Source organism: Schistocerca serialis, chromosome 4 (genome assembly GCF_023864345.2).
Source record: "Schistocerca serialis cubense isolate TAMUIC-IGC-003099 chromosome 4, iqSchSeri2.2, whole genome shotgun sequence".
Taxonomy (NCBI): Eukaryota; Metazoa; Arthropoda; class Insecta; order Orthoptera; family Acrididae; genus Schistocerca; species Schistocerca serialis.
The window spans coordinates 127,578,093-127,604,583 of NC_064641.1; the positions used below are offsets into that span (position 1 = coordinate 127,578,093).

At 36.9% G+C, this 26,491-nt stretch overlaps 1 protein-coding gene across 3 annotated transcripts in view; it reads right to left on the minus strand.

The window, feature by feature from the left end:
• Window positions 1–26,491, minus strand: part of LOC126475006 (tyrosine-protein phosphatase 10D) — a 338,696-nt gene that overhangs the window by 48,344 nt on the left and 263,861 nt on the right. For all 3 annotated transcript variants that reach the window (XM_050102546.1, XM_050102547.1, XM_050102545.1), the window contains exons 16-20: window positions 24,303–24,581; window positions 16,921–17,018; window positions 16,564–16,758; window positions 7,267–7,383; window positions 5,483–5,642 (exon numbers count right to left, since the gene is read on the minus strand). In XM_050102546.1, the coding sequence (XP_049958503.1) occupies window positions 5,483–5,642; window positions 7,267–7,383; window positions 16,564–16,758; window positions 16,921–17,018; window positions 24,303–24,581 (849 nt within the window). The remainder of the gene's footprint in view (window positions 1–5,482; window positions 5,643–7,266; window positions 7,384–16,563; window positions 16,759–16,920; window positions 17,019–24,302; window positions 24,582–26,491) is intronic.

A 26,491-nucleotide genomic window follows, 5' to 3' on the forward strand; every position in this document is an offset into this window, starting at 1 on the left:
TTAAAATGTATTACTCCCTCGTAGATTTGAATGTGTAATATGATGTGCTGATGCCAAAATAACTTGATTGTTGTCTGCAGCAACACAGTTTGGCAACACGGACTTTGTTTGACCACAAACTGCCACCACGCAGGTGCAGACCTCATCCCCTCTATGCTTCCCTATCACTCCGCCACTATGCACGGAAGTGCTGTCCTACGTGTCCAGGCTGTAATAGCGATTACTTCTATTCATTTTTATCAATGTACTTCATATTAACTTTGTAATCTCTTGAGAGACAATACACATTATTAGATAACAAACAACTGAAAGTACATGTTGAGTGCTGTCTTTATAAACAACTAAAGATGCCTGTTGAATTTTGATTGTGCCTCTCCAATTCAAATCACATTTGTTATTCTGACCTGATGTATGAACTAATCTTTTGACTATTCAACCTGTTGAATTTTGATTGTGCCTTTCCAATTCAAATCACATTTGTTATGCTGACCTGATGTATGAATCAATCTTTTGACTATTCAACTGGAATTACATACAATGAAACATTAGAGATACAGGTATGTCATAACCGATGTACTAAATTGCCATAACCTGTGCATACAGAATGTTGGAAAACTTACGGTATTTTAACACAGTATATTTTTATTAATCCTTTGGCTGCTATGGACAAGCTAACTCATCGTGTTCTGCCGCTCCTCAGGTGCTGCAGACATGTGTAAAAGCAGCCTCTGGGTTTTCCTTATGTGCTATTTAAGTGTTTACACATCCTGTTCTGCCATCCGTCTCCCTACTGCAGACAAGTTATTTCCATACCTTGATTAACAAGGAAGTTATGCAGTCTTTATCATACAACATATGTGCCTCATTGTGCACTGTCATTCGTAAAAGAACTCATTTTGATATCAGGGACTGTTTATGAAATACAATGATTGTTGTGACCATGATTCCCAATGTATATAGACAGAACTGGATGAGCGGCAAGCAAACTTCCACTAGGTAAAAAAACCAATATCTTGAGGATGAAATGAGATATGTCCTGCTCTCAACTGTAAATAAAATTTCCATATTGTATGTACTTTTCATACACAGCAATGTATGAGATAAAAGCAACAATATGCAAAGTCTACACAATGCTTTTTCTATCTCTGCAAACTGTTTAAAATTTTGTGCAATGCTTTACTTAATTTAATACAGCACAGTAACTGTGATTAATAATGAAAAAAGATAGTTTACTAAAAAGTATCTGCCGCAAAAAGTTAACATTATTATACCTATTCTAAACTTAATCTATTTACTGATTTTCTAGAATTTGATAACATAAGCAGAAATAAAAAAGAAATGGTTTAGATTAATTTTTATCTTCACTGGCTACTTTGCTTACTGTCTAAGCCTGTTGTACGATCCTTATCATCACTGGTATCCACCACCTTCTTGCTATAAACCTACTAGTATGTTTTTCTTCCTGACACTCCTCCATACTATGTCATCATCTGAACCAACCTTAGCATTGAACGTAAACATTTTTTGAAATCGTTTTGTAATAGATCCACATGAGTCTTTCTTTGGCAATAAGGATCCACTGGCCCAGAATTGATATTGAGAGTTTCTTTAACTACTCCCCCCCCCCCCCCCCCCTCCCGCCCCCTCGGAGTGAGGACATGGTCTGCTTGAAGAAGTCACTTATTTAAAGCTGCCGCAAGTGAGCTTTAAAAGGTCATTTTCACTGCTAGAAATACTGAGGAAATGCTGCCAGGAATTATTACCAAGCTTATGTTATTTTCTACTATCAGATCTTTAAACAATCTAACATCATGTCATTTGTCATTCATCCCTTTTCTTGACATCTAAAGACAAGTTCTGCAGGTAATTTCTTTTTTGTTTTGTTTTTTGTTTTGGTATTGTTTTCCTGCAAAGAATCACATATGGCAGAAGCTTCTTTCCATCTGCTAGAGTATCCAGCAATTCTTATTACTCTCACATTTCCATCGTCAGAACTACTTATGGCAACACTTTTAATGTCCTTCATATGGACGGTAACACCTGACAGTACATAAAGAAAAATAAAATAGGGGTTTATTGTTGTCCACATTGGCTAGTAAACAGACATGCATTTCCATACACTGATTATACAACACCAATATGTACGTAGTTTTTCATCAAACACCACGAGAAGTCGCTCAGCTAGTGCTGTTCCGTATTTGTAATGTAAGCCCCACTCTCTTCATCATACTCATGCAGCAGCCAGTAGACACTCTGAATTCTGCGATACAAGTAGTTGGAAAATTCCTCTTCTTCTCCAGCACCTTCATTCAGATAATTTCTCAAGTATTTGGCAGGCCTACACTGCACTTTCTTGCACATACTGAACAACCTGTTGCACCAATTCATGAAACCTTCCCTGCTTCAGTCCACTAAAAGTTTTGTGCGTAGAACTGGTGTCCTTTAATTTATGCCACCTACCAACATTCGCATTCGCATCTGTGACACCAAATTTTCTCCCTGCTAAACAGTTGTTTGTATCCTCTGCTTCATGAATTACCATTAACTACAAATTGGCATCGTGAACTTGTACAAGCGCATATCTCAACAGAGTTATAACTGTATCCATCATCGACTGTTACAGTTCTTACAGCACTGATCATACAAGCAAACTGAATGGCAATGATACATTGTTTTCTCAGTACATATAGCAAAATAGGTAGAAACTGTAACATTTTGAGTTAACACTGCAGCCAACCTTGAAAATCATCAGTGATGTACATCTTTAGCAGTTTATGTTTCATTTGTTGTGCCTTATTTCAAATATTCTTTGTGAACATATTTTTGTTGGCACTAATTTCTCTCCTGTATAAATGTATACTATTGTTTAGTATTTATCCAATTTTAAGGTCAGTTCAGTTCTAACTGCAAATAGATTCAGTTTCACTGCATTTTAAACACGGTAACCAACGTACATGGTATACATTCTCATGGTTGGCAGCACAATGGAATTTGCTTCCCACTCATCACTCCCCTCCCCACATTTGTCCGAATGTTTTGCTAAGCTGGTGTCACTGTTCCTCCTCGTACCCTTCCGAATACTTCAAATTAAATTTGTGCATGACCTCAATTGCCAAAGCGGCATCTGTAAATGTACGATGAACCCTGCATTAAACTGTAACACAAAATAAAAAATTTGATCTCAACAGCAACAGTTTAATCGATGAATGTAAGAAACCCCTGTCTTATAATTGGCTAAATGTGGTAATTCAGTTGCTTGATTCCTACTTTGTCCCTGGCAGGAAGTGTAAGTGTGAGCTATAAACACACAAGACAAAATTCTTGTGATTATAGAAGTCAAAGGGGAGAGAGTTCTCAGGTTATAATCAAGTTAGAGATAGGCAATATTAAAATAAATTGGAGTAAAATTGGTCCACAAAAATCTAAAGCTTTTCAAAAAGATCAGTTTGTTAATTTCATTAGGGGTTGGTTGGTTGGTTTTGGGGGAAGAGACCAAACAGCGAGGTCATCGGTCTCATCGGAGTAGGGAAGGACTGGGAAGGAAGTCGGCCGTGCCCTTTCAGAAGAACCATCCCGGCATTTGCCTGGAGCGATTTAGGGAAATCACGGAAAACCTAAATCAGGATGGCCGGACGCGGGATTGAACCGTCGTCCTCCGTATTCATTAGGGGTTAGATGCTTGGAAAAAGAAAAGGTAGATAAGCTTGTTTTCTAATTGAAATATTTAAATAGTTGCATAATTCTGTGGAGTGAGGGAAGGATGTACAGGTTGTTTTTTGATTATACAGGGTGTTCAAAAAAAGGTGTTTAATATAATGAGATGTGGTAGTACTCATCAAAACAAGAAAAATAGTCCAATAAAAATGGGTCCGGAAATGCAAACTTTCTAAGATAAGTCCAACAAACACGGGTCCAAAAATGCATACTTTCTGTGATAAATACATGCTTACAGGAGGAGTTCAGCGTGGAGTCCATTCATGACAATGCACCCCTCTGTTGTGTAAGGAATGATGCACCTTTTGAAGTATACCTAGTTGTTGTTTGTACCTGCTGGCACACATCAAAGACATGAGCCTGTAGTACCCGCACACCACTGATTGGCATGGTGTAGACCAATTCCTTCAAGTGTCCCCAAAACCGAAAGTCTAGGGGCCCAGCAGTCCTGAAATGTCTTCTTCAGATGTTCGCAGATATTGTGATGAACATGTGGTGGTGTGCCATCAAAGTGTGTTGGGGCCCCATCATGCATGAACCTCACTTGTATCCATTACTGCAATGGCACAGCCTCCAGCAAGCTATGCAATACATTAATGTGAAATTCCAGATAGCACACACCAGTTAACCTTTGTGATAGCATGTATGGCCCTATTAATCTATCGCCATGTGTGCCTGTCCATATGCTGACTGAGAATTGGTGTTGATGGCCTCTTTCCTGAATGCTTGGGGATTTACATCAGCCCGTACATGCTGGTTGTGGAAATTCACACCACCAGCTCTTGTGAATGCTGCCTCATCAGTAAATAAAAACTTGGATGTGAACAGTGGATCTGCAGCACACTTCCACAACAGCCATCGACAGAACTGCCAACTGTGGCCTTGGGCCTAAACATGCTGTAGATTATATGGCTACAGTAACTGTTCAAGAAGTACCCTCCCAGATACTACAGTGAGGCACATCTTCTCCTGCTGCTAATTGTTGCACACTGGTCCCAGGGGTTTCTTCCACTGCAACTAACATATGCTCCTCCATACCAGATGTGCAGACTGTGTGGGGCCTTCCACTGCCAGTCTTCCAAGGTGCAATGGTACCTACGTCCCTCAGACACTGGAAAATCTGTCAAACAGCTTATCAGCAGGCACTCTGCATTGAAGATATTTTTCAGCATAGTGGGCATGGGCTCGCAAGCTATGTCCATTTGCTAAACTTAAGCAAAATATCATACCCACCATTTCACTTGTCAAGTAGTAGGCTTTCATTTCCAAGTGGTGGATGAGAGAAGATGTAAATGTATTGTACCATTGGTACAGACAAACACCACAATAACAGTAAACACAAAAGTGAACTTGTGTTTGGAAGAAGATAAAACACCACGATACATACCCAGGGTTGACAGTACTGTACAACAGGGAACACGAATACAATGAAAACTAATGTAACCTACAACACGACTTGAACCATGCAACTGACTGCAGAGCACCTAATGGTACATAGAGCACTGTGAGCAAGACATCATGATACCCTGCTGACACATTTGGTGAAGCACCAAAGCAATGACTGTACTAATATCCGCAACCAAGCATTACACAGCCCTTCCTATAAACAAGTGCTGATCTTGGAAAGTATGCATTTCTGCACCAGTGCTTATTGGTCTTATTTTTCTTGTTTCAATGAGTTCAGTCACCTCTCAAAGTGTTCAACACTTTTTTCTTAACACCCTGTATTTCCATGCTGATGAAGTATACTAGTTATATAATAACTCACCAAATATAGGCATTTTAGCTTTCCACTTCGCTTCAGGTCCATAACCGACTTTGGTTTCTGCCTGTATTTTGAAGATGTATGTCTTTCCAGGTATCAGAGTCCTTATAGTACCACTAAACTCAGTTGGTAAGAAATCTCGGCTTTGTGTATGTGTAGAAAGCTGGGGGGGGAAAAAAAAACAGAAAGAAGATGAATTATCATCTCTTAAAACAATAAAGTTTGAGTTTTTTTAACAATACTCTAAAGCAAATTCCAATGCATTGCCATTTCACATGTTACTGACGCTCCAGGAAAATAACTACTGTGTTCTTCTATAGCTACAGTAAAATAATTTCTGCAGTCAATATACATGTGAAAAAAATTAACACATTCGTGGAAAATTAATAACTTCTTGGACTTAATCATCAGGATCTCTAAAAAATCAAATACATCCAATTATTTAGAAATAAGAGGATATTTAAAGGCACTTATTGCTATGTTAATTCATGTTCGAATTACAAATTCTACTCCATCAAATATTAACATCTTGATGTTATTTAGGGGCACCTGTTAAACTGTGATGTTATAGTATTAATAAATAAAAGAACCAAATCCGCAGTTTTTGTGTACATGACAACTAGTGTGTTGCACTTTTAAATGATAGCATTATTGCATCCTTCATAAAAGTAAAGCCATAGCCTGCTAATAATTTATTTTGGATTCATATTTCTTACTCACATTACATGCAAGTTTCTGCCTATCACTATTCTCATGTGAACTGGACATTAAAAAGGAAAATCAAAAAGAACTGAAAAATCAAAAATTAAAAAGAACTGAAAAATCAAAATGGGGTTTTCACCCTTGAGTGGGCACACCATTTTTCATAACACGAGGAAAATAATAAAGGAATAGGTATGGGCACACAATTGTGAAACAACAAAGAAATGGTTCAAAACAATATTATTTGTGGTTAATCAAACAACAGAAATTCCAGGATGGAATGTAACTCCTAATACTCGTAATGTAACTCTATAATATTGTTATTATTTGTGGTTGGCGCACATTATACATAGGCTTGCTCAGTCGAGGGTTAAGTTTACAATAAACAGAGGAATCCATTGCGAGATGCTAATGAACATTTCAAAAAGAAACTGAAAGAGAAAGAATGTGTTACACTTTTTTGTCCAAAGAAACAATTGTTTTGCAAAAGAAGAAGGCCATTTAACACAACATGTTATGGTGTTACTTAATTTACAATTAATGGAATGAATGCGAACTTCAAAATTCCCAGAAGATGTAAACTAGTTGAAGCAAGTGGCTGAGTTTCACAGGATGCTTAACTTTACTGCAGCATATGGTGGAATGTGAAGAGATCAGTAATGTATAAAAATCTGATTGATGTAACAGCTTGGTAATGTGAGGAAAGAACGAAGAGAGGGTCGCAAGAAATGCATATAACTTGCATAAAAATGAAATGGGACGTAGTTAAGTAGATATTAAGAGGATGGAAAATAAAACTGGCTGTGGCCTTTTCCAAGTAATCATCCAAGCCCTGATTGCTTTACGGAAAACAAGGGAACCCTAAATCTAGATCGTCAGATGAAGAGTTGAACATCACTCCTGCTTCAATGATTGTGTCCTAAGTCCTTCTGCAGGTCACCAAGAAATTTATCCTGTATTCACAATTTAAATACATTGCTTAACTGCAAAACATTTTTTCAGAGTTACATGCCATCAAACACTGCTAATCTAAGATCTAGTCTTTTTTGTATAGGAAAAAACAGTACTTAGAATTTTCAACATACCTCAAGTCCATACGTTATTGTAAACTTTTTTATAACTCCATTCTGTGCATCACCTGGAAGCATCCAAGTGAAGGTAATGTAGCTTGGTTGAACTTCTGTGGGATGAAAATTTTCAACCTGAAACATTCATGTTTCTATATAGCAATGACGACTCCCTTAAAAATGTGGATACATTTATGTTTATAAAAAGCTCTAAGAGAAAATAACTGCCAAAACACAGATGTATTTAATAATCGTACTGAGGTGTACAAATGTACTAATTTAGTTTGAATTACATCAACATAAGGTAAGGTGAATTACATCATCATTACACCTACAACCAATAACTCTTTTTCTGTAATGGTTTATTCACAAACAATACCAAAATCTTGTGCAGATGCACTACGCACAGTCTTGAGTCACATTCGTAATCAGTTTTCCAATGTATTTTCTGACAAAGCAAAACATGCATGCAAATTAAATTTCCTCACGAGCAGAGAGAAGTTGTATGTTCCGTGTTTCACTCATTATTTTATTAGCATTGTGTTAATTATCTTCTGCACTGTACTGTACTGTTATTGGGTAAACATTTCTTTACTTTGTATTCCTTATATTCTATATACTTTGTAATTATATTTGAATTTATATTTGTAAAATGTATTTTTTTTACTTCTCCTACATCCTAGTGAATCATGCTGTAACTGGATATATCTCCAGTTACAGACCTGTATCACTGTCCAATTGGTTTTCAACATTTGTAAAAAGATGGTTTAAGAAACAATGTACACCAATTACACAGATAAATGTGACCTTTCAAGTTATACTCAGTCTTACTGATTGGCTTTTACAAACTGGGTAGAAAAAACAATACCCTGTGTAATGAATTATGGTTTTAAAAAGTCCCAGTAGGTTCTCGTGTTAACCTGCTAAGTATTAAATCTTAATCTTTATCATATTGAGCACTACATCTGAAATTAATTTTAATGATTAATGAAAATCACTTCAGCTGTATTATTACACATTTATCATGCTACAAGTGGTTTCATTCTGAGAACACCTGCAAGTTGTCTGCAGTCAAACAAGACAAGAAATTAGGCTAAAGTTACAGTATCTTAACAAATAAGGTACAAACAACACATATTGACAACTGTCATATGCCAAATCCTCACTGAGTTGTGCTAAAGTTATGATATAAATGGTTTGGTTGTCATACGTAATTTTAAAGACCAAATCTAGGAACAACTGTCACAAATTTTCTGTTGTATGGTGGCAGGCATGGCATGCTGCATACAGCAAACTGTCCAGACAGGGCCACTCCATAACAGAAGTAAACATGTATATTACAAAGGTAAACATGTAAACATAATACTTGGCCTCTGCCAAGTGCCACGAACAGTTGTATGATTATAGCTGTTACAAACAATGCCAAAACTATATGTACAAAGCCGATATTAAAGAGTAAAAAATGACTACATTATTAATCACAGCAATTGAAAAATAATTGCTTTATTATAATTACAGTCTTGGGTCACAGTGTTTATTTGTAATCGGGTAATTAATTTTGGTTAGTAATCATTATCTCGAAAAAATAGGTACGAACAAAGGGTAGCAAGGCAATTATGAACAATAAAAGGGAAACAGGTGTCAGTGTTTGCATAAAACTGCATCATCATTACAGAAGTATGGCAGTAAGTGAATAGGGCAAAATACACTTACAAAGTAACTATGTGAAATATACCAGGAAAAGTAATTGCGATTTCACAGAATGATCAAAAGTTATGAATAATATAGTTACAAAATAAGCATTGTCATTGAACACATAGAAGAGTTAAAGCAACCAAACCGTCAGTTTTCATCATATGTAGTTAGTTAAATTACAACTGAGCTGTGTTTACCATGCTGTAGTTATTTACAATGGAAGAGAACAAACCTGAAGATGTTCTTGGTAAGATACCAGTCATAGCACAATACATGTGTAATAAGAAAGGTGAGGTGGTTTTTATCAATCATCAATATTACTTTTTGACTCTTAACTGTTGCATAACTCAGCCAATGCAGTACCAAATGATTGTATATTTGCAGTTACCAAGTGTTGATATTTATGAACAAATAACTAAGTGAAGAGAGACACTCATAATTTATTGATATAAAGTCAACAAAACAAAACTATTCACATGTCTTGATATGCTTGGATACCTTTGGTTGTGTACAGCTCACACTAGTGAGAATGAAACACACACTGGGAATGGTGGCAGCACCCTATCTAACACACTTTTAGCACCGTATTTGTTCCCTTCTTATTGTGATGATTTTACTTATAGAACTTTTTGATTTTCTATGATTGTATATGATTACTGCATACTGTTTTGCATATAAATTATAACATTTAATTTTATCCGTTAGAAATGCTGAGATATTTCTGCCTTGAACAAACAAATAAGAGCACAACTGAACACTTACATGGAGTCACATGGCAGCAAATGAGGATCTGTATTTTCACAAAATAACTTAAAGTTTCTGTCATTTTCATCCATTTTTTCTTTTTACATTGCATTGTTTGTTGATGTGTTGAGGGCATAACATGAATATAGCCGAGGTACGCCGAACATAATACACTGCGCCACAGACGAGTATGTGACGAACAGTCATTTATTGCTAGGGCACCTCAGCATATCAGGCCATGAGAGATAGCATCCTCGTACTTGTCCAGTATGATTGTTTCACCCAATGAGGAGATCTAGTTCCAGCAGGACCACTCACAGGTTCATTCGAGTCAAATCATTCTGCAATGGTTTTTGCAACAGGCTGATGTCGACCAGATTGACTGGCCCGTTTGAGTGCCGGACTTAAATCCCACTGAAAAGTTTGGGGCAAAATGAAGTGTCACATGAACTTATACCGGCCCACATTGGCCCCAGAATTAGTATTGGATACATGGGGGAGTCCCATGGACGATCAGATATATTTCCAGAAGCTGATCCCCTCCATGCCTTGTCGGATGAGGCAGGTAATTGCGGCTATTAGTGACTGGACCTCATACTAGCCTCATCTCTGATGAGGAGAGCTTTCCTCATCTCACATGATATTGCAACATTTCTATTAAATAGAAATCTACACGAGATTACTGTACTCTACATTTCGTTTATTGAATTTGTGCTAACTAACACTTAACACGTGTAAATTTGAAGAAAGCTCAAACAAGTCAATTTGAATAGAAATAGAAATGGCATCCTAATATGAGACAAACAGAGAAAACATGTAATACTGACCAATGTAAGCACAAGCAACCCAAAAACAATAATATTCTCTTCCATACTGCCACTCTGTGTTTATTGCGCAAAAGAAGTGTAGTCAGAGAATACAAATGCTCTTTTTAACATTAACATTCTTCGGAAGCCCAAGGATGATATTCCATGCTCCATGCCCATTTACCTACATTTACATTCATCGAGTGTCTTCGTCTTCAGACAGCATATCTGAATCATTGCCATCAACGAATGAACGGATAGTTGTTTACTGTGCTTTTGTCATTTTCTTTTTCAAGAACAAAGCTTTTGCTTATGTCCCATTGATTCCACCACAGCTTTCATCCCTCTAAATTGTTTGAAACATTCCCTGTATGGAGATGATGTTAAGTAATTTAAGACATTCAGAAAATTCTGATGTTTCTAGATCAGGGTGGCTCATGGTGTAGCTTGCTGATTTTGGGAGCTAGCCAGATACCAACTGGACTCATATTTACTCTGTTATTTGCATCGTGTATGTCAAAATCCTGGTGTATTGTGAAGCAGTTGCCTGTTACAGGGGAAGAGCCAGTTTTCCAGAGGCTTTTTAAAGCATTTTACATTGTTATTGCTCTCATGTAGGCTGCTCCCAATAACGATGTAATCAATAATGAGGTTGCTATTTTACCTGTGTTATGTGCCCACCAGGTTTCTATTTTTTGGGGACAATACATTTTAGACAGTGCCATAAATTCTACAAAAGAGACAGTATTTTATGCACAGAATGTGGCAACAAACAGATGATCTGGACACTGTTTCCTCTTGCTTTGTCTATCACAGAAATGCGATGCAATGCATGTCACGTATTATCACAACAGGACCACCACCAAATGTCTTCATGAAGTTCACAAAATTGTCAAACCACTTAATAAAACTGAGTCGAAATCCAGTGACTAGGATGGCAAGCTGAAGTTACTCCTAATATGAGATACTGTGTCCTAATATGCAATATTGTTCCGTATTAGGATACCTGTGTTATCGCACATTAGGAATAAGCCCTCTCGCAGTTCAAAACTAGCCTCACAGTTACGCTGCTCCATTTGGAGGACACTTCATTATATCAAATGAATGAGAACTTTATGAAGAATATAAATTTATGATTATTGCTGTAACCGCTACTCAACTTCAGATATTAAAGCCCTACAAGCACATACACTCTATAAACTTGAAATTCAACACTTTTAAAACCAAGGATTATCGACAATATCCAGCTCTCTAATGGTCTTATTGTCACTGCTCTAAGTCTCAGGTGCTGTTAGAACAAAATTATGATACTTCGTAACAGAGCTGAGCACTTACTTTTGTCAGAATCTAGCTTTCTCATAGTAGCAAATTCTCCCGCAATAGGCACCTTTCCTCTACACTCAGAATCATTTTCAGTAATTATAGTATCTTTTGAGTAAATTCAAAAAATGCTAATCAGAACATGTATAGTCATTTTCTCAAATTAAATTCTAACTGCAGTAAGGCAAAAAGTAGGGCAGTCCATCACCTGGTGTGTGTAGTTTCATACCCACATATCACTGACATTATCAAGGTCCATTTTCCTTTAAATTATGGAAAAAACTAATTATACTTTACTCTGGAAAACCATATTCTGCACTTGTCCCGTCAATTGGAAGATCGTGAAAATCGTATCCGTTTATCCTTTACAGATCATTACACACATCCAATAGCATTTTATTAGATATTGTCTGACAGAACTTAAACATCTTATTCAGACCCATTACAATGAATAGCTGAAGTTATTTTTCCCTTCATATTTGTAAATTTACTTTGAGATCAAAATCTGAGCTCCTCTTTAAACATTTGTTCTCTCTTACTCAGTTTCATCTTAATGATTTTTTCTGCTGCATCTGCTTTCCCAATCTATCTGCCACTTCTTTATATGCATTCTGTTTTTTGTAACCTAAATTGGACTTGGCTGTTTTCTAAATTGAGAGTGATAACGAATTTTGGTTTCTGAATAAAAGAGTTGAGCATGTAATTTGATAAAAAGTGTATCACTACCAGTTTCAATCATGCCAAAGAATTGAATAATTATCCGAGTAGTTGCTGAGACTACTTGAAATACAAGCTTCATAAAAGATATAATTTTGCTAGATTGATCTAAATTCACTCGCTCCTCAACATTATTATATTCTCTTACTCCTATAAAACGAAGCCCTTAAAATAGCTTTAATGAATTTTGTTTAAAATTTGGGGTATCTCTTTGATGCAGTTTTTTCAGCTCGTTATTGCAATAGCTCATTTAAAAACTACAAATAATATGCACCAGCATTGTACTCATCAATACAAGAGAAATTAACACAGAAAGGCTATTGGCACCTATCACAATAGGCACATAAAAAAGTATTGGCCAGATGGTGTAACTGAACTCTGGTTCAATGAGTAATGACCACGGACTCTGCCTATGAACTGCTCACACAATGAAATGAACACCCCATTCAGACTGCATTTAGTACTGCTCAAATTACTACATATTTCATGGTCACTGTTGATATCCTTTACTTCCATATATAATATTTAATGGGTATTAATTTCCAGTGTTGTGTACAGTACATCTCACTGGTACGATAATATGTTGCTGCCATAACGCAACACAGGCATTAATGGGGCAAAAGTGTTGCCCACAGTTGTGACATGATTGTATGGACTGAGAATGACTGATGTGCAATTTAGCCATTTTCTGTTTTGTTGACTGTACATAGGTACAGTAACTGATATGGATTCTGCGTACTGCTGTTCTGCTCAGAGTCATTTTCCCCATAAACATGCTGAAATTGTGACATCAAAATGACAAAGTTTTGGAAGCAATAGCAACACCTATCCCTCCGAAACATGTCTTTACACCTTCACAAAGTAGTATCCCTCAAATTGTTCGTACACATGCACCCTCTCAAACTGCACAGTTAAGGCGCCATAATACATCTTTCTGGATAAGTTGTTTCTGAAAGTAAAGAATACAGATGCTATTTCACACTTTTGAGAAGAAAAGGAACAAACCACTTATAGCCAGATCAGAACTGAAACTGTCAAGTAGACAGTGAAGTGTCTGGATTCTGTGTTCCTAAAAATTGTGCATTTTGTGCTACACACACTGGCAAATATATGTTATGTAAAGCATCTCATTCGAGCAAGCCTTGGGCTTTGAAGTCTAGGTTCATCTGAAAAACCTTGGGAGAGAAAGTCTAACACATTGATCTGTAATTTCTCTCCTCCCTTCTTCCAGTGAGATTGTGATGTTGGATCATTTGGTATTCTTCTGTCCACACTGCATTCCCTCTTCACTTTTAATGAAAAATCAACATCACAGCACGTCGTGACACATAATGACCATCTAGTCTCTTGGTGAAACTGTTACAGTAAAGTTTTGCAACCAGTTTCAATGCTGAATATCACTTTTGACATTACAGAACTAAACGTCTCAAAAAACTATTCACACAACACCAAATTCCAAACTACTCAGTGTAGTATCTACAAATCACAAAAATAGCTGCAATAAAGACTAATGTTAGAGTAACTGCTTTGTGACCACAGAAAGTTTCTCAGAGGACTTATTTACACTCAAATGCTGCATTCTGAAATCCATACAAATAAGTATTCAAAACTGCTCCTCTTCAAGGGCACATCAACTGAATACCATGTGAAGAACACCAATGGAGACGCCTCTTCAGATTTCAACATGCTCATATTGTCAAATTTGCAACAACATATTAAGTTAAATCTGCTAGCACACATTTCTTTGAAGTTTAACCTTGGATCAGATACTTCCGAGTTAAATTTCGGCATTTCGTCTCATAATTATAACAAAATGGCTTATACTCTGTGATAAAAAGCAACCTCGGTAGTAGGCAGAAAAATTGTTTTCAATCTAAGGGCTTTTCTTGGTAATGGGTATGATTAACTTTATCAGCCGTTCTTTTCACATGTTGCGTTCCTCTAATCTAGAACCAATTCATGTACCAGATTACACAAAACCTACCATTTGACTTTGAATATGAACCACAGCACATTGTCTGAGGTAACAAAAATGTTAAGTGTGTAAAAAAAAAAAAAAAAAAAAAAAAAAAAAAATCAGGACCAAATTGGATTGAGCCATGAACCAAATTTTCTGTATAGTATTCACCTGCAGAGGAATGAAGGTGCAAGAGAACATGATGCCCCTTTACTAACCCATACCGCTGTGCCAAAACATTGTGGTCATTAATTACGCATCTGGAAATAAACAAGTTTTACTCATTAGGTTTTATTTATCTACAGCCTCTAATATCTATTTCTGAAACTGACAACTTATAATTAACTCATCTGCTTACAATGATAGTTCCAGTCATCATGGCAGTTCCATTTACTGTATTATAATGATGTGTACACAGCCACGATAGTACAAAAGGCACATTATGCTTTTCTTCTATAGTTTGCTGCTTTCTGCTACAATTCTGCAGCCACAATGGTAAATGGCACTAGTTGTACATTTGTGAAACAGAGCACACAGTCCAAGTTTACCCACATTTAGCCTGCATTCCATGATCTCAGTGTGTGACAGCACACCTAACCAGTACAAAGATTAAGTTATGAGAATTAGGCATTTCTGGAAGAAAGTGATTTTTGTGAATCATGCAATGATGAAGACTATGGCAATGCAAGTAATACAACAGAAAGTGATGTAATGTTTTGGATGATGGTGAAATTGAATGTATACAACAAAATGTGCTGCAGACTGTTCAGAGGTGAAAGACGGGAACTGAGGCCATGTAGCACGGCAACTGAACAATGGTACTTGCACTCCAAAACTTTAAATAGATGCCACAGTCCTATAACAGCTGGAACAAAATCCCACAGAATTACTAGCCTTACATGACATTTTGACAGTACTGTTTTCCATCTCCATAGTAAGAGAAAGAAACTCTTAAGAAGTCAAAAAATCAACTAATGATTCAAACATTGGTAACATTTCTTTGTTTTCTGTAATAATGGACGGACTGAAGGAGTACTTCTCTCTCTGCACACCCTTTTGTCACAGAAAGTTAACCTTCCATTCAAGATAAGGAATCAAGAAGAAAATTAACTGCCACTCCAGCTTTTGCTGGAACAAAACCTTTAAGACAATCCACAGCAATCTCCAATCTTTAGGAACTAACCACGCGACAGTACTTTAGTTCATCTAGTAAAATGTTATAATTCATGCAATCAAAACCTTGGGAAGGTCACAGAATATACAAAAAGGGTAGATTATGTTCAGTAGTGAGATAAAAGTCCACAGCTCATGGTCTCGCAGTAGTGTTCTCGCTTCCCATGCACGGGGTTCTGGGTTCGATTCCCGGTGGGGTCAGGGATTTTCACCTGTTGTTGTGTCATCTTCATCATCATCATCATTCATCCCCATCATGGTTAGAGGAAGACAACGGCAAACTACATCCATTAGGAACTTGCCTAGTACAGCAGTGTGGGTTCCCCGCATCGCTCCCCTATGCTCTGTCAAGAAGCATGGGACTTCATTTCCATTCCATTGAGATAAAATATGACTTATGCTACAGCAATGTTGTAAGGGAAAGCAAAATGAGAGGCTATCACCATATTATTCTTTGTAAAGTAACTTCGTATAGATATTTATGTATTTTTCTCAATAACTTTAGTAAGGACAGTGGTGAATGAGATGGATCTGTAACTGATAATAAATTACTTTTTTCTGCCTTTAAATGTGGTTAACATTGAAAAATATTTCAGTATTTCACAAAATGCGCCTTGAGTAACTGATCAACTGCAAAGCTAACTCAAGAACAAAAGTGAATGTGACAATCAAAAATCATGTACAGCATTTCATTATACACCTAGACGACTGGAGATTTTTTTGACAACCATCATTTCAAAAACAAAATTATAGAACAGTATGGAATATATATAAATAACTGCAGTTTTAATGGAAGTTGCGACTTGGACACAAATTTCTCCCTGTGAAATTTCCATGCAATTTTTTTCCTACAAATAAGATTATCAATGTAATAAAAATGTTTTTTAATTATAAAATGCATACCATTCCAGGTACAGACTCTTCAGTTGTGAAGATTCCCGAAGCGGGGACAGATGGTTTTAAAAATGATGACTCTGTTCCTGACCGGACGACCACTGTGAATGTATAGTTCCAGTGGGGTTTAAGGTTTGAGATAGTAATACTGTTCAGTTTCGTTAAGTTATGAATAAGCAAGCCATCAGCATTCTGGTAGGTAACCTGCACAAGACAAAGCAAAATGAAAGTGAGTAAAGAACATGTTGTCACAAAAATTGTATTAGGAAGTATAACACTAACAACAAGACATGCAAACAATTCTGATACACATTGTAAACCCAAGTGCACAAAGTTCCCATGTTTAGACTAATACATATAGATTACCTCAAAATCACTCAGTTCACCACGTGGAGGAATCCAAGTCAGAGTAATCTGCGTGTCAGTAATTTTTGTGGCATTTATTGAGGAAACAGGTTCTGGATCTGAAATGTGCATGCAATCATCAGACTATGGTTAATGACGCAAGAATGGCTGTCACATTTTTATAGCAGAATAACACACCATCAATCCAGTGGTGTTCCACAACTAATATGACAGGGGTTCACATTCATATTCAAAACTGAACAAGTATATGAAATTAAATACAAAATTACTTTTATTTTGAAATCCAAATTGGAGAACCACAGTTCCTTCAGTTCCAGAACTTTCAATGCACCTCCAGATATTACATACACTAAAACAGTTCTTGAATATAAATTTAAACTGAAGATGAAGGTGCACACATTATTAAAACATCATATGCTTCTTAAAGATATCACACTCACTGCACACCTACAGCACAGATGAGGTGCACAACTACACTTGGATCAGAATAAGAAAGTGATCAACAGCTAATTTCATAGCAACAACCAGTCTACATCTAAATCTACATACCTACTTCACAGCCACGATACGGTGCACGGCGGAGGGCACCCTGTACCACTACCAGTCATTTCCTTTCCTGTTCCACTTGCAGACAGAGCAATGGAAAAATGACTGTCTATGACACTAGGATCATTCCGCAGTCAGTTTCAAATGCTGGTTCTCTAATTTTCTCAATAGTGCTCCTCAAAAAGAACATCGCCTTCCGTCCAGTTATTCCCATTCGAGTTCTCACAGAAACTCCATAATACTTTTGTGTTGTTCAAACCTACCGGTAACAAATCCAGCAGCCTGCCTCTTAACTGTTTCGATTTCTTCTTTTAATCCAATCTGATGCCGATTCTAAACACTTGAGCAGTACTCAAGAACAGGTTGCTCTAGAGTTCTATATGAGGCCTTGCTTACAGATAAACCACACCTTCCAAGAATTCTCACAATAAACCGATGTCAACCATTCGCCTTCCCTACCATAATCTTCACATGCTCGTTCCATTTCCTATCACCCTGCAATGTTATGCCCAAATATTTAAATGATATGATTGTGTCAGGCGTTCAGAGCATCAGTTTGATCACACCTCCTGTCCCGTGCACAGCTGCAAGATGTCATTTGCCAAGTAGCTATGGATGAAAATTACTGTGTGTATTGTGGTTTGTTCTGACATGCTTTGTTTCTCACTGCAATATTTTTCTTTTACATAATGTGTAGTACCAAGTGTGAAATCGCTTAGGAAAGTGAAGTGACTATTATGATTCTGCAAAGTGAACTCAATTCTGCTCATTAACGAGGAGTGTGTTAACATATTCAGTACAGAGGTGCACAGCTGCTTCTACCGGAGCAATATTGTGCTTGACCACAACGACAAATCAACAACATCCCCCTCCCCTTACATGCTCAACAAATCACTTGGTTATTGTGATCAAGATATAGGGCTTGCTACTGCAATGTTTCCCCATCTTTGTTCCCACCATGCTTGACCCACCCAAGTTCGTAAGCTCTCCTGACTGCAAATGCAAAGCTAGGTACTAGGTGAGATACAACTACATTTTGAATTGTTTCATAGAATACAATACTCTTATTTGTGGATCATGGCCTGCTCCAACATTAAAGTCATAATATCAGAATTATATTATACAGCAATGAGATGTGGCATTATGTGGGAGATCATGTGCGTGCGTGTATTACAAAAACAAAGCTGCCACTGTATCAAACACCAAAGTGATTCCAAAATAAACTTTAGTTCCTTATCTTCATTCCCTGTTTAGGTTTCAAATGCAGAAATCTGCTCTAAATGCGTTGGCAGTTATTTTTACTTTCACACAATAACAAACATAACAATACTACTTGTAACTGCTATGGCTTTTCTAAGTAACATTTGGGCAAGATCCCAGCATCAGCTGCTAATTATCTACTCCTATCATCCCTTCTGAAGAGCTCACCAACTTACCAATTATCAAATGACTCAAATATCTAACACTTCCTACAATGATCACAGCAAAGTATTAGACAGTCAGTGTGTTACAGTAATACAGCATTCTTCTCAATAGTGAACAATACTATTACACTTTCTCTGATTCATGTCACAATCTCCAAACTGAAGTAATCTTTTCTTATCTTCAACTACGCAATAACAGCTACTGCTTGAGGACATACTCAATATCTTTGTCATGGTGGGCAGTTACTTAAGTCAATTTTTCTTCTTCTTTTTCTTCATTTTAATCATATGAGGACCACACTGATTTGGGTCTGCTTCTTTTCTTCTGGCCTTTATCCTCACTAAATATTACTAAATTCTCATACTTTGCAACATTCTTCACTATTCTGTCCATGATGCTTTTTCCCTGGGCCTAATTCTATCCTGGGTCCTGGAAACCTGTGACCGCCAGAACTTTTTTATTGGCAAGTCACCCTGCTGTAAATTTATGTTTCCTATATTCCCTTTCCTTCCGGGTATCTGTGTACCTCTTGGATCCAGTGTACTTTGGTTCTCTTGTTCACAACAAACTGTATTATCTGACGTGTCAACCTCCCTTGATCCATTCTTCAGATGCATTCGAAGAACATGTCCTCCTTTTTCTGACGATGTCAGAGATTCTCTCTATCTCAGCCGAGAGTTCTTGCTTTGTTCATCTTCTATATTGAACACCTCCTGCTTTTGATGCCCCAATATGGGCCCAAAAATCCTCTGTTCCACAAGTTCTTGCCTCTTAAGTACTCCTGAACTTACTAGTTCAGACTTTCTACTGATTTTTTAGAAGACTTAAAGGGCGAATCACTGTCTGGTAATGTCCCAGTTTTGCACTGATCAAAAGATTCTTCTTATTGTAAACATTAATTTGTTTGCTAAATTCATTTTGTTTATTTGTATTACCATCACTTATTTTTGTCATTCCAGTGTAAAATCACTCCCCTAGATATTTCAATCTTTCCACCTTCTGAATTTTTCCTCCTTTTGTTGTCATCCATTTAGGAGCTGCCTTGATGTCTGTCATATACTACGAGGGTGGTTTGAAAAGTTATCAGCACGAAATAGAAAAAAAGTACTTACATCACTGAAACTTTTATTATTTTTCAATGTAGTCTTCTTGTAGATAAATGTACTTGGTCCAACGATGTTCCAGTGCCTTGATCCCATCTCGAAAATGAGTTTCCTACAGGCCTGCAAAATAGTTGTCAACTCCGGCTATCAATTCTTCATTTGAAGTGAATCATTGTCCACCAAGAAAAATTTTCAGTTTTGGGAAGAGACAGAAGGCTGACGGAGCCATATCGTGTGAATAAGATGGGTGTGGCAACAATTCATACCTTAGTTCGTGTAATTTTGCCATCGTGACGGCACATGTGTGCTGGCATGCAAATAATTTTTTCATTTCTAATTCTTCAGGTAAAATGTGATATACCCTTTCAGGTGACATATGGCAAGCATGAGCAATTTCATGCACTTTGAATCAGTGATCCTCCATGACCATTTTGTGCACTTTTGCAATGATTTCTGGGGTAGTAACACAAGTTGGCCGACCATTGCGTGGATCATCGTCTAAGCTCTCCCAACCAAATTTAAATTCATTTGTCCTCTTGGCAGCAGTTGAATATGAAGGAGCAGAGTCCCCCCAGGGTATTCTGGAAATCGGCATGAATGTCGTTTACTTTTACACCTTTCTTTACAAAGTACTTAATCACTGCTCGAACCTTGATTTTTTTCCATCTCCGCAAATCACTACACGGGAACAACAACAGAGCCATGTCACTGCCACAGCTCTCTTCCAAGTGCACTGACGTGGCACGTGTTTGCAGGCAACAGTCCAATGACCTCTCATGGTGATTCCAATAACTTTTCAAACCACCCTTGTAGGTCCTCTCTATTGAGATATGTTGACCTGCTTTATTTGCTTGTCTCCGTAGTTGCAAGATTTTATTAGCTGCTCATATAATGATTTCAACAAAATCGCAATATTGTCTGCAAATGTCAGACAATCTACCTGTATTCATATTTTCTTGCACCTCAGTCATATTCCTAACACTCCTTTTATTTCTTGTCACCATTCCTTAATCACCTAATCAGGTACACAGTTAAAGTATAAAAGGGAGAGTCTATATCCCTGTGTGACTTTGTTTTTGATCTTGAAGGACTCTGAAACCTTTCCTCTGAGCTTGACCTGGGGTGTCATATTACTTAGGGTTTGTTTAATCAGATCATTGGATTTTATATGCAAACTCATATCCTTCAAAATATGTAACAATATCTGTCTCTCCATTGAATCATAATCTTTCTTGAAGTCTGCAAATGTGAGCACAAAATTCTTGCTCCACTGTTTTTGATATGCAACTACCAGTTTCAGATTCAAGATCTGTCTTGCAAATGATCTTCTCTACTCAAGCCTCCCTGGTACTTGCAAAATTACCGTATTTACTCGAATCTAAGCCGCACTTTTTTTCCAGTTTTTGTAATACAAAAAACCGCCTGCGGCTTAGAATTGAGTGCAAAGTAAGCGGAAGTTCTGAAAAATGTTGGTAGGTGCCACCAGAACTAACTTCTGCCGTTGAATATATGTAGCGCTATACAGGCATGCTTTGCAGGCACAAAGATAAATACTGGCGCCAAAACCTCTGTGTCAGCAAAAAAAAAAAAAAAAAAAAAAAAAAAAACGGGTGGAAGAAGAGCTCTTTCTCCACCCCGAGTTTCGACCACTGCATTTTCATACATTTTCCACCGAAGGAAATACAGAATGATTCCAGAATACAAATTCCGTACTGTTCATCTTCGAATGTAGCAACATTTCAATGTACTACGAAAATCCGACTGGCAAGACTGTTTGGGATGTTTGTCAATATGGGAAATTCTACGTTCTGAAATTTTTCCTGCCTGTGAGAAGAGATGGTTGCTAATAGGAACTTTTATGAATTGTGAATCACATGCAGTATTCTCTTCACCATAAGAATAATACGAATAAAAACATTTTGTCATGTATTATTTTGTGATTGCAGCTATCTCATTTAAATGCTGTCAGCCTAATAAACTACAAAACTAGAGTGAGATAACAGCAAATGGGGAAGAATACACATATCATGTCATGTTTATATTCGTATTATTCTTATGCCTAATAGTGATACAGTCAGAAATGAAGCACGGCAATTGACTAGATTTTTAAATCTAAGATTACTCTAATTTCGGTGCAGAATGTAACGTACTAAAAGAGGCGTCTGCAAAGATTTTCAAACGGAGAAAAATTTTCGCTAAACTCTCGTTCAGAACATCTTCTATCATACGCAGTCTATTATTTGGTTCTTGTTGATCATTGTCAAAAAACCAGGTGTAAGTAACAACAAATAGCAGTCTCTTGCCATTGTTTCGCTATTGAGATGATTCCTCTTTTTTATTTTTTTATTTATAATTGTAAGTGGTGGTACCGTGCACAAAAGCAAGCCATGCGGCGAGCAGCGACGGGCCGGCATAAACACTCTTTATCAGAAAGCGACAAACAATGCATGGAACAATATTGTAATGCATTTTCAGCTTAGAGTGACCTAAACACCTATAACAAAGAGAACGGCACTTATCACATCAAAGAAAAATAAGCAATCAATTCAAACCAGACAAAGCACTTGAAAAAGGAAGGGTACCCATATAAATACAGACAGAGCGCCTGACACATAGCAATGGCTACCTGGTAAAGCTCAACTGCTAAGCTTACGACTCGAACCAAACTACTGTAGCTGTATCGTCACTCATTCAACCTAAATTATGTCTCTTATTATAATGGACCAACTTTGTTTCGATTTGGAGGTGCGGCCTAAAACTTTTCTTCCACCTTGAAATTCGAGTCTCAAATTTCAGGTGCGGCTTAGATTCCGGAAATTTTTTTTTCCTTGATTTAGAGTCTCATTTTTCAGGTGCGGCTTATATTCGAGTAAATACGGTATGGATTTAGTCACTTTTCACTCTGTTCTGCAAGCTTTTGAGAATATATTATAGGTCATTGGTATTAATGATATTCCACTGTATTTCCTAGACTCCACTACATCTCCCTTTTTGTGTACAGTGCCGTCGTCCATTCTTCTGGAAGTCACTCTTCCTTCCAAATATTACTTATAACATGTATCAAGTTTAATGGAAACTACATTGCCTATTTACTAAACATACTGCAGAAGCTAGACACACTAAGAGTAACAGATGAATCAAAGTAACAGATGAATCACCAGCAAAGCCATACAGATCTGCTTTCATTTACCATGCTGTAGTCAAGAATTATTCAAACACATCTTTTGACCCTAAAATTTGTCTAAACAAAATATTTAGTTCCTCTTATCTATCCACTCTAAGCTCTCACTTTTAAATAGCAATTTCTTATCCACATAACATCCTATTATGAGTAGATGAACTTCTTAGTTTTATCACCATGGGAGGTATAGATGAACTTCTTAGTTTTATCACCATGGGAGGTACCAATTAAATCATTATGACATAAAAACTACATTTTACATTCATTACCAACAACATTTACTTCGTATGTAGGTTTCTGTCACTTGTATCGCACTACAACATGTCCATTATTTTCAAGTATATTTAATCCCCCTTGCTACAGTCATATTTCCTTGGACACAGAACGAAAGTGTTAACGCCTACCTTTCCATTTCAAGGATCTACTCTGGCCAATTTTTAGCTCCAGAAGATGTTTCCCTACTGATCAATTAATAATAAGATAACTCTGGTGGTAAACAGAAAGACAGAGCTTCCATCCCTGTCTGGCCGTTCACCTTGTAAGTATACCTATGAATCATGCTGAAGTTTGCTCCCAGTTTGTCCTTCGTCCCTGTTCTTTGTTGACAGAGCAAGGCTTATACCTATTATCAAACTGAATAAACGGATGCAGAAAGTCAACTAAACAGAAAAAAACTGAATGCATACTTCATTGTTAAATTTTTGTTCTTTCATGAAAAATTCTAATGATAGTTGTCTGATGCTTATCAATAATACTTAGTGAGGTATCTTTACTAAAGTCACCATTGGCGTCACCTCCCTTGCACTGTTATCCCTACTCACAACTCCACCCTTGGCCTCCCCTCTTCCTTCCTTTTCTCATCCAGCCCACCTAACACAACCAACAACCACAGTCAAACTGCAGCACCAGGATAATGTAATTACCTGTGTATGTACAGATTCGTTTATTAGTTCTGAGGAAGGACATTCTCTGCAATTTTAATAAGAAGTTCAAAAATTTTTATGTGCTTATGAAATGCTTAACCTCTGAATTAAACACTGAGAAGTTATGTTTAGTGTTTATTAGACATTATAAGAAACAAAGTTTAAATATATCATTAGTTTCAATCTAAGATTCATGAAACTTACATAGGCGGTCCTGTCGAAGTTGTGGTTGACTGAAGATACCATCTGACACAGTCCAAACAGTAATGTTGTACAGCTTTCCTGGTACAAGGCCTGTGAAGGTGACCTTTGTTTCTGTGTCATTGGCTGCCTTTTCAATAGGTGGAATGCTTGGATCCGAAAGCTCAAAACGGTAGTGATCAAAATGTGAAACAGACTGAGGTGTAGGAGTGTAGCGAAGTGTCATCGAATCTGTTGCTGTGGCCTCCAGTACTGGCACAACTTCTGATTGTATTAAGGGCACTGTAAAAATAATATTGTTATTAAATTCTGCAACAAAAGACAGAAGCAAGAGTTGTTACAACTTCTGCAAGTTTGATTCAAATTTACTAAATGAACCAAATGAACCTAACAGTAGAAGATATTCCCTAGCTGAAATCTTGAATTTCACATTGCATGTCCTGTGGATTTTAATTGCTTTTGTACTTTTCACCCTCCACAGCATCTCTCTCCTAACATTATGAAACGGTTGTTTCTTCTTCCTGTTCATTTCTTTTTACAGTACTCACTTACCACTGAGTGTACTTACAACTGTACATTGGCCGAAGCCAGAGGGTTTTTTTTTTTTTTTTTTTTTTTTTTTTTTTTTTTTTTTTTTTTTTTTTTGGGGGGGGGGGGGGGGGGGGGGAACATTGCCACCTGCAGTATGGTTACCTTAATGCCTAGTTTACGCTCCTCCAAAAGCAGAAGTCGTGCATGAAGGTAAAGGTCACTTAAATATCATTTGAAATCCTAAAATCCTAACTGAAATTGTCTTATATATAGACATGTCCAATAAAGGTCCTAAGTGCACCATGAAAGAAAATATATGAAATAAAATTAAGTACAGCACAGTTGTCTACAATGACTGCCTCATACAGTACTGGCAGTTAGCTAACATTGGCTGCAGCCAAAAACAAGTGACTAATGGCCAAAGCCTTACGACATCTGCTAACTTTTACCGATTTTGGACTAAGAAGCTGACCCGCAAATGAAGTTAACACACTATACATATAGTTTTTATTGAAAGTAGCTCCAGAATCAAATCATAAAACTGGGCATATAAATGAAGTAATACAGTGGTTTCGGAAAAAACATACAGATAGTATAAGTAATAAAAACTGTGAGGAAAGAAATTGGGTGGAGAGAGAAGCCAGCTATTTGAGCACACAAAGCTGACAGCTCAAAGTAGTAGGGAAGTAATTTAGTGAAGTGAAAGTTGAGAATGAGAAATGGAAACCTAAAGACGTGAAAAATAATGAATGGATGTCATGAATGTACATCTACAATCAATTTGAGAAAAAGAAGGAGCAAAAGAAGCAGATGGTGTAGATCGCAGGATAAATATAAGAAATGCAAGCAAATAATAAAATATATATATAACAATGTAATGGATAAAGAAAGGGAGAAGAGACAGAATTTATGTGAAAGATGTAAGGAACAAGAGGGACAGAGTACCCCAAGACTTCAGAGGAAATAAATTCTATAGTGATTATGTTCTAGAAAACTGCACAAATGTAAAGCATGTTGAACTATTTACTGTAAAAAAGTTTGAAAAATATGTGACTACTCGAACACAATATCCAGTTCTTTTTATTATGTAGAACAACTGACATAAAGGTCTGGTTACCTGAGACAAATCTATGATTAATTACCTCTACCTTCCCTTGTTTTGTACTTTGTATTTTTTCTCTTTTTCTGAATACTTTGCTTTTTCTCCTACACATTTACTTTTGTTGCATCTTTTACAAAATATGGCAAACAATTGTATTATTTACATCATATGTTATTGGTCTTCATCTGTGTGTAGTGCATATTAACTTCATAATCAAATATCTTGTCCTTTGACTTTTTACTGGTCCTTTAAAGAAGTTTTATGTATAATTTTCAATTATTTCTCAATCCAACCAACTTCAGATAAGGCTGCTTCATCATGTGACAACAGACAGCTTCAAATGAAATTTTGGCCCCTGAAGATGGAGCATTTGCTCCGAAATATGTACAGACTCAATAAAATGGGTGAGTGACATTTTACCAATAAAATACATAAAACTGAAAGAAAAATGACCAAAATATTTCCAAAAAGAAAAAGTTCAGACTTAGAAAAAATATAATGGATATCCTCCTCATCACCACCACCACCACCACTGCCGTCACCACCACCACAATCACCG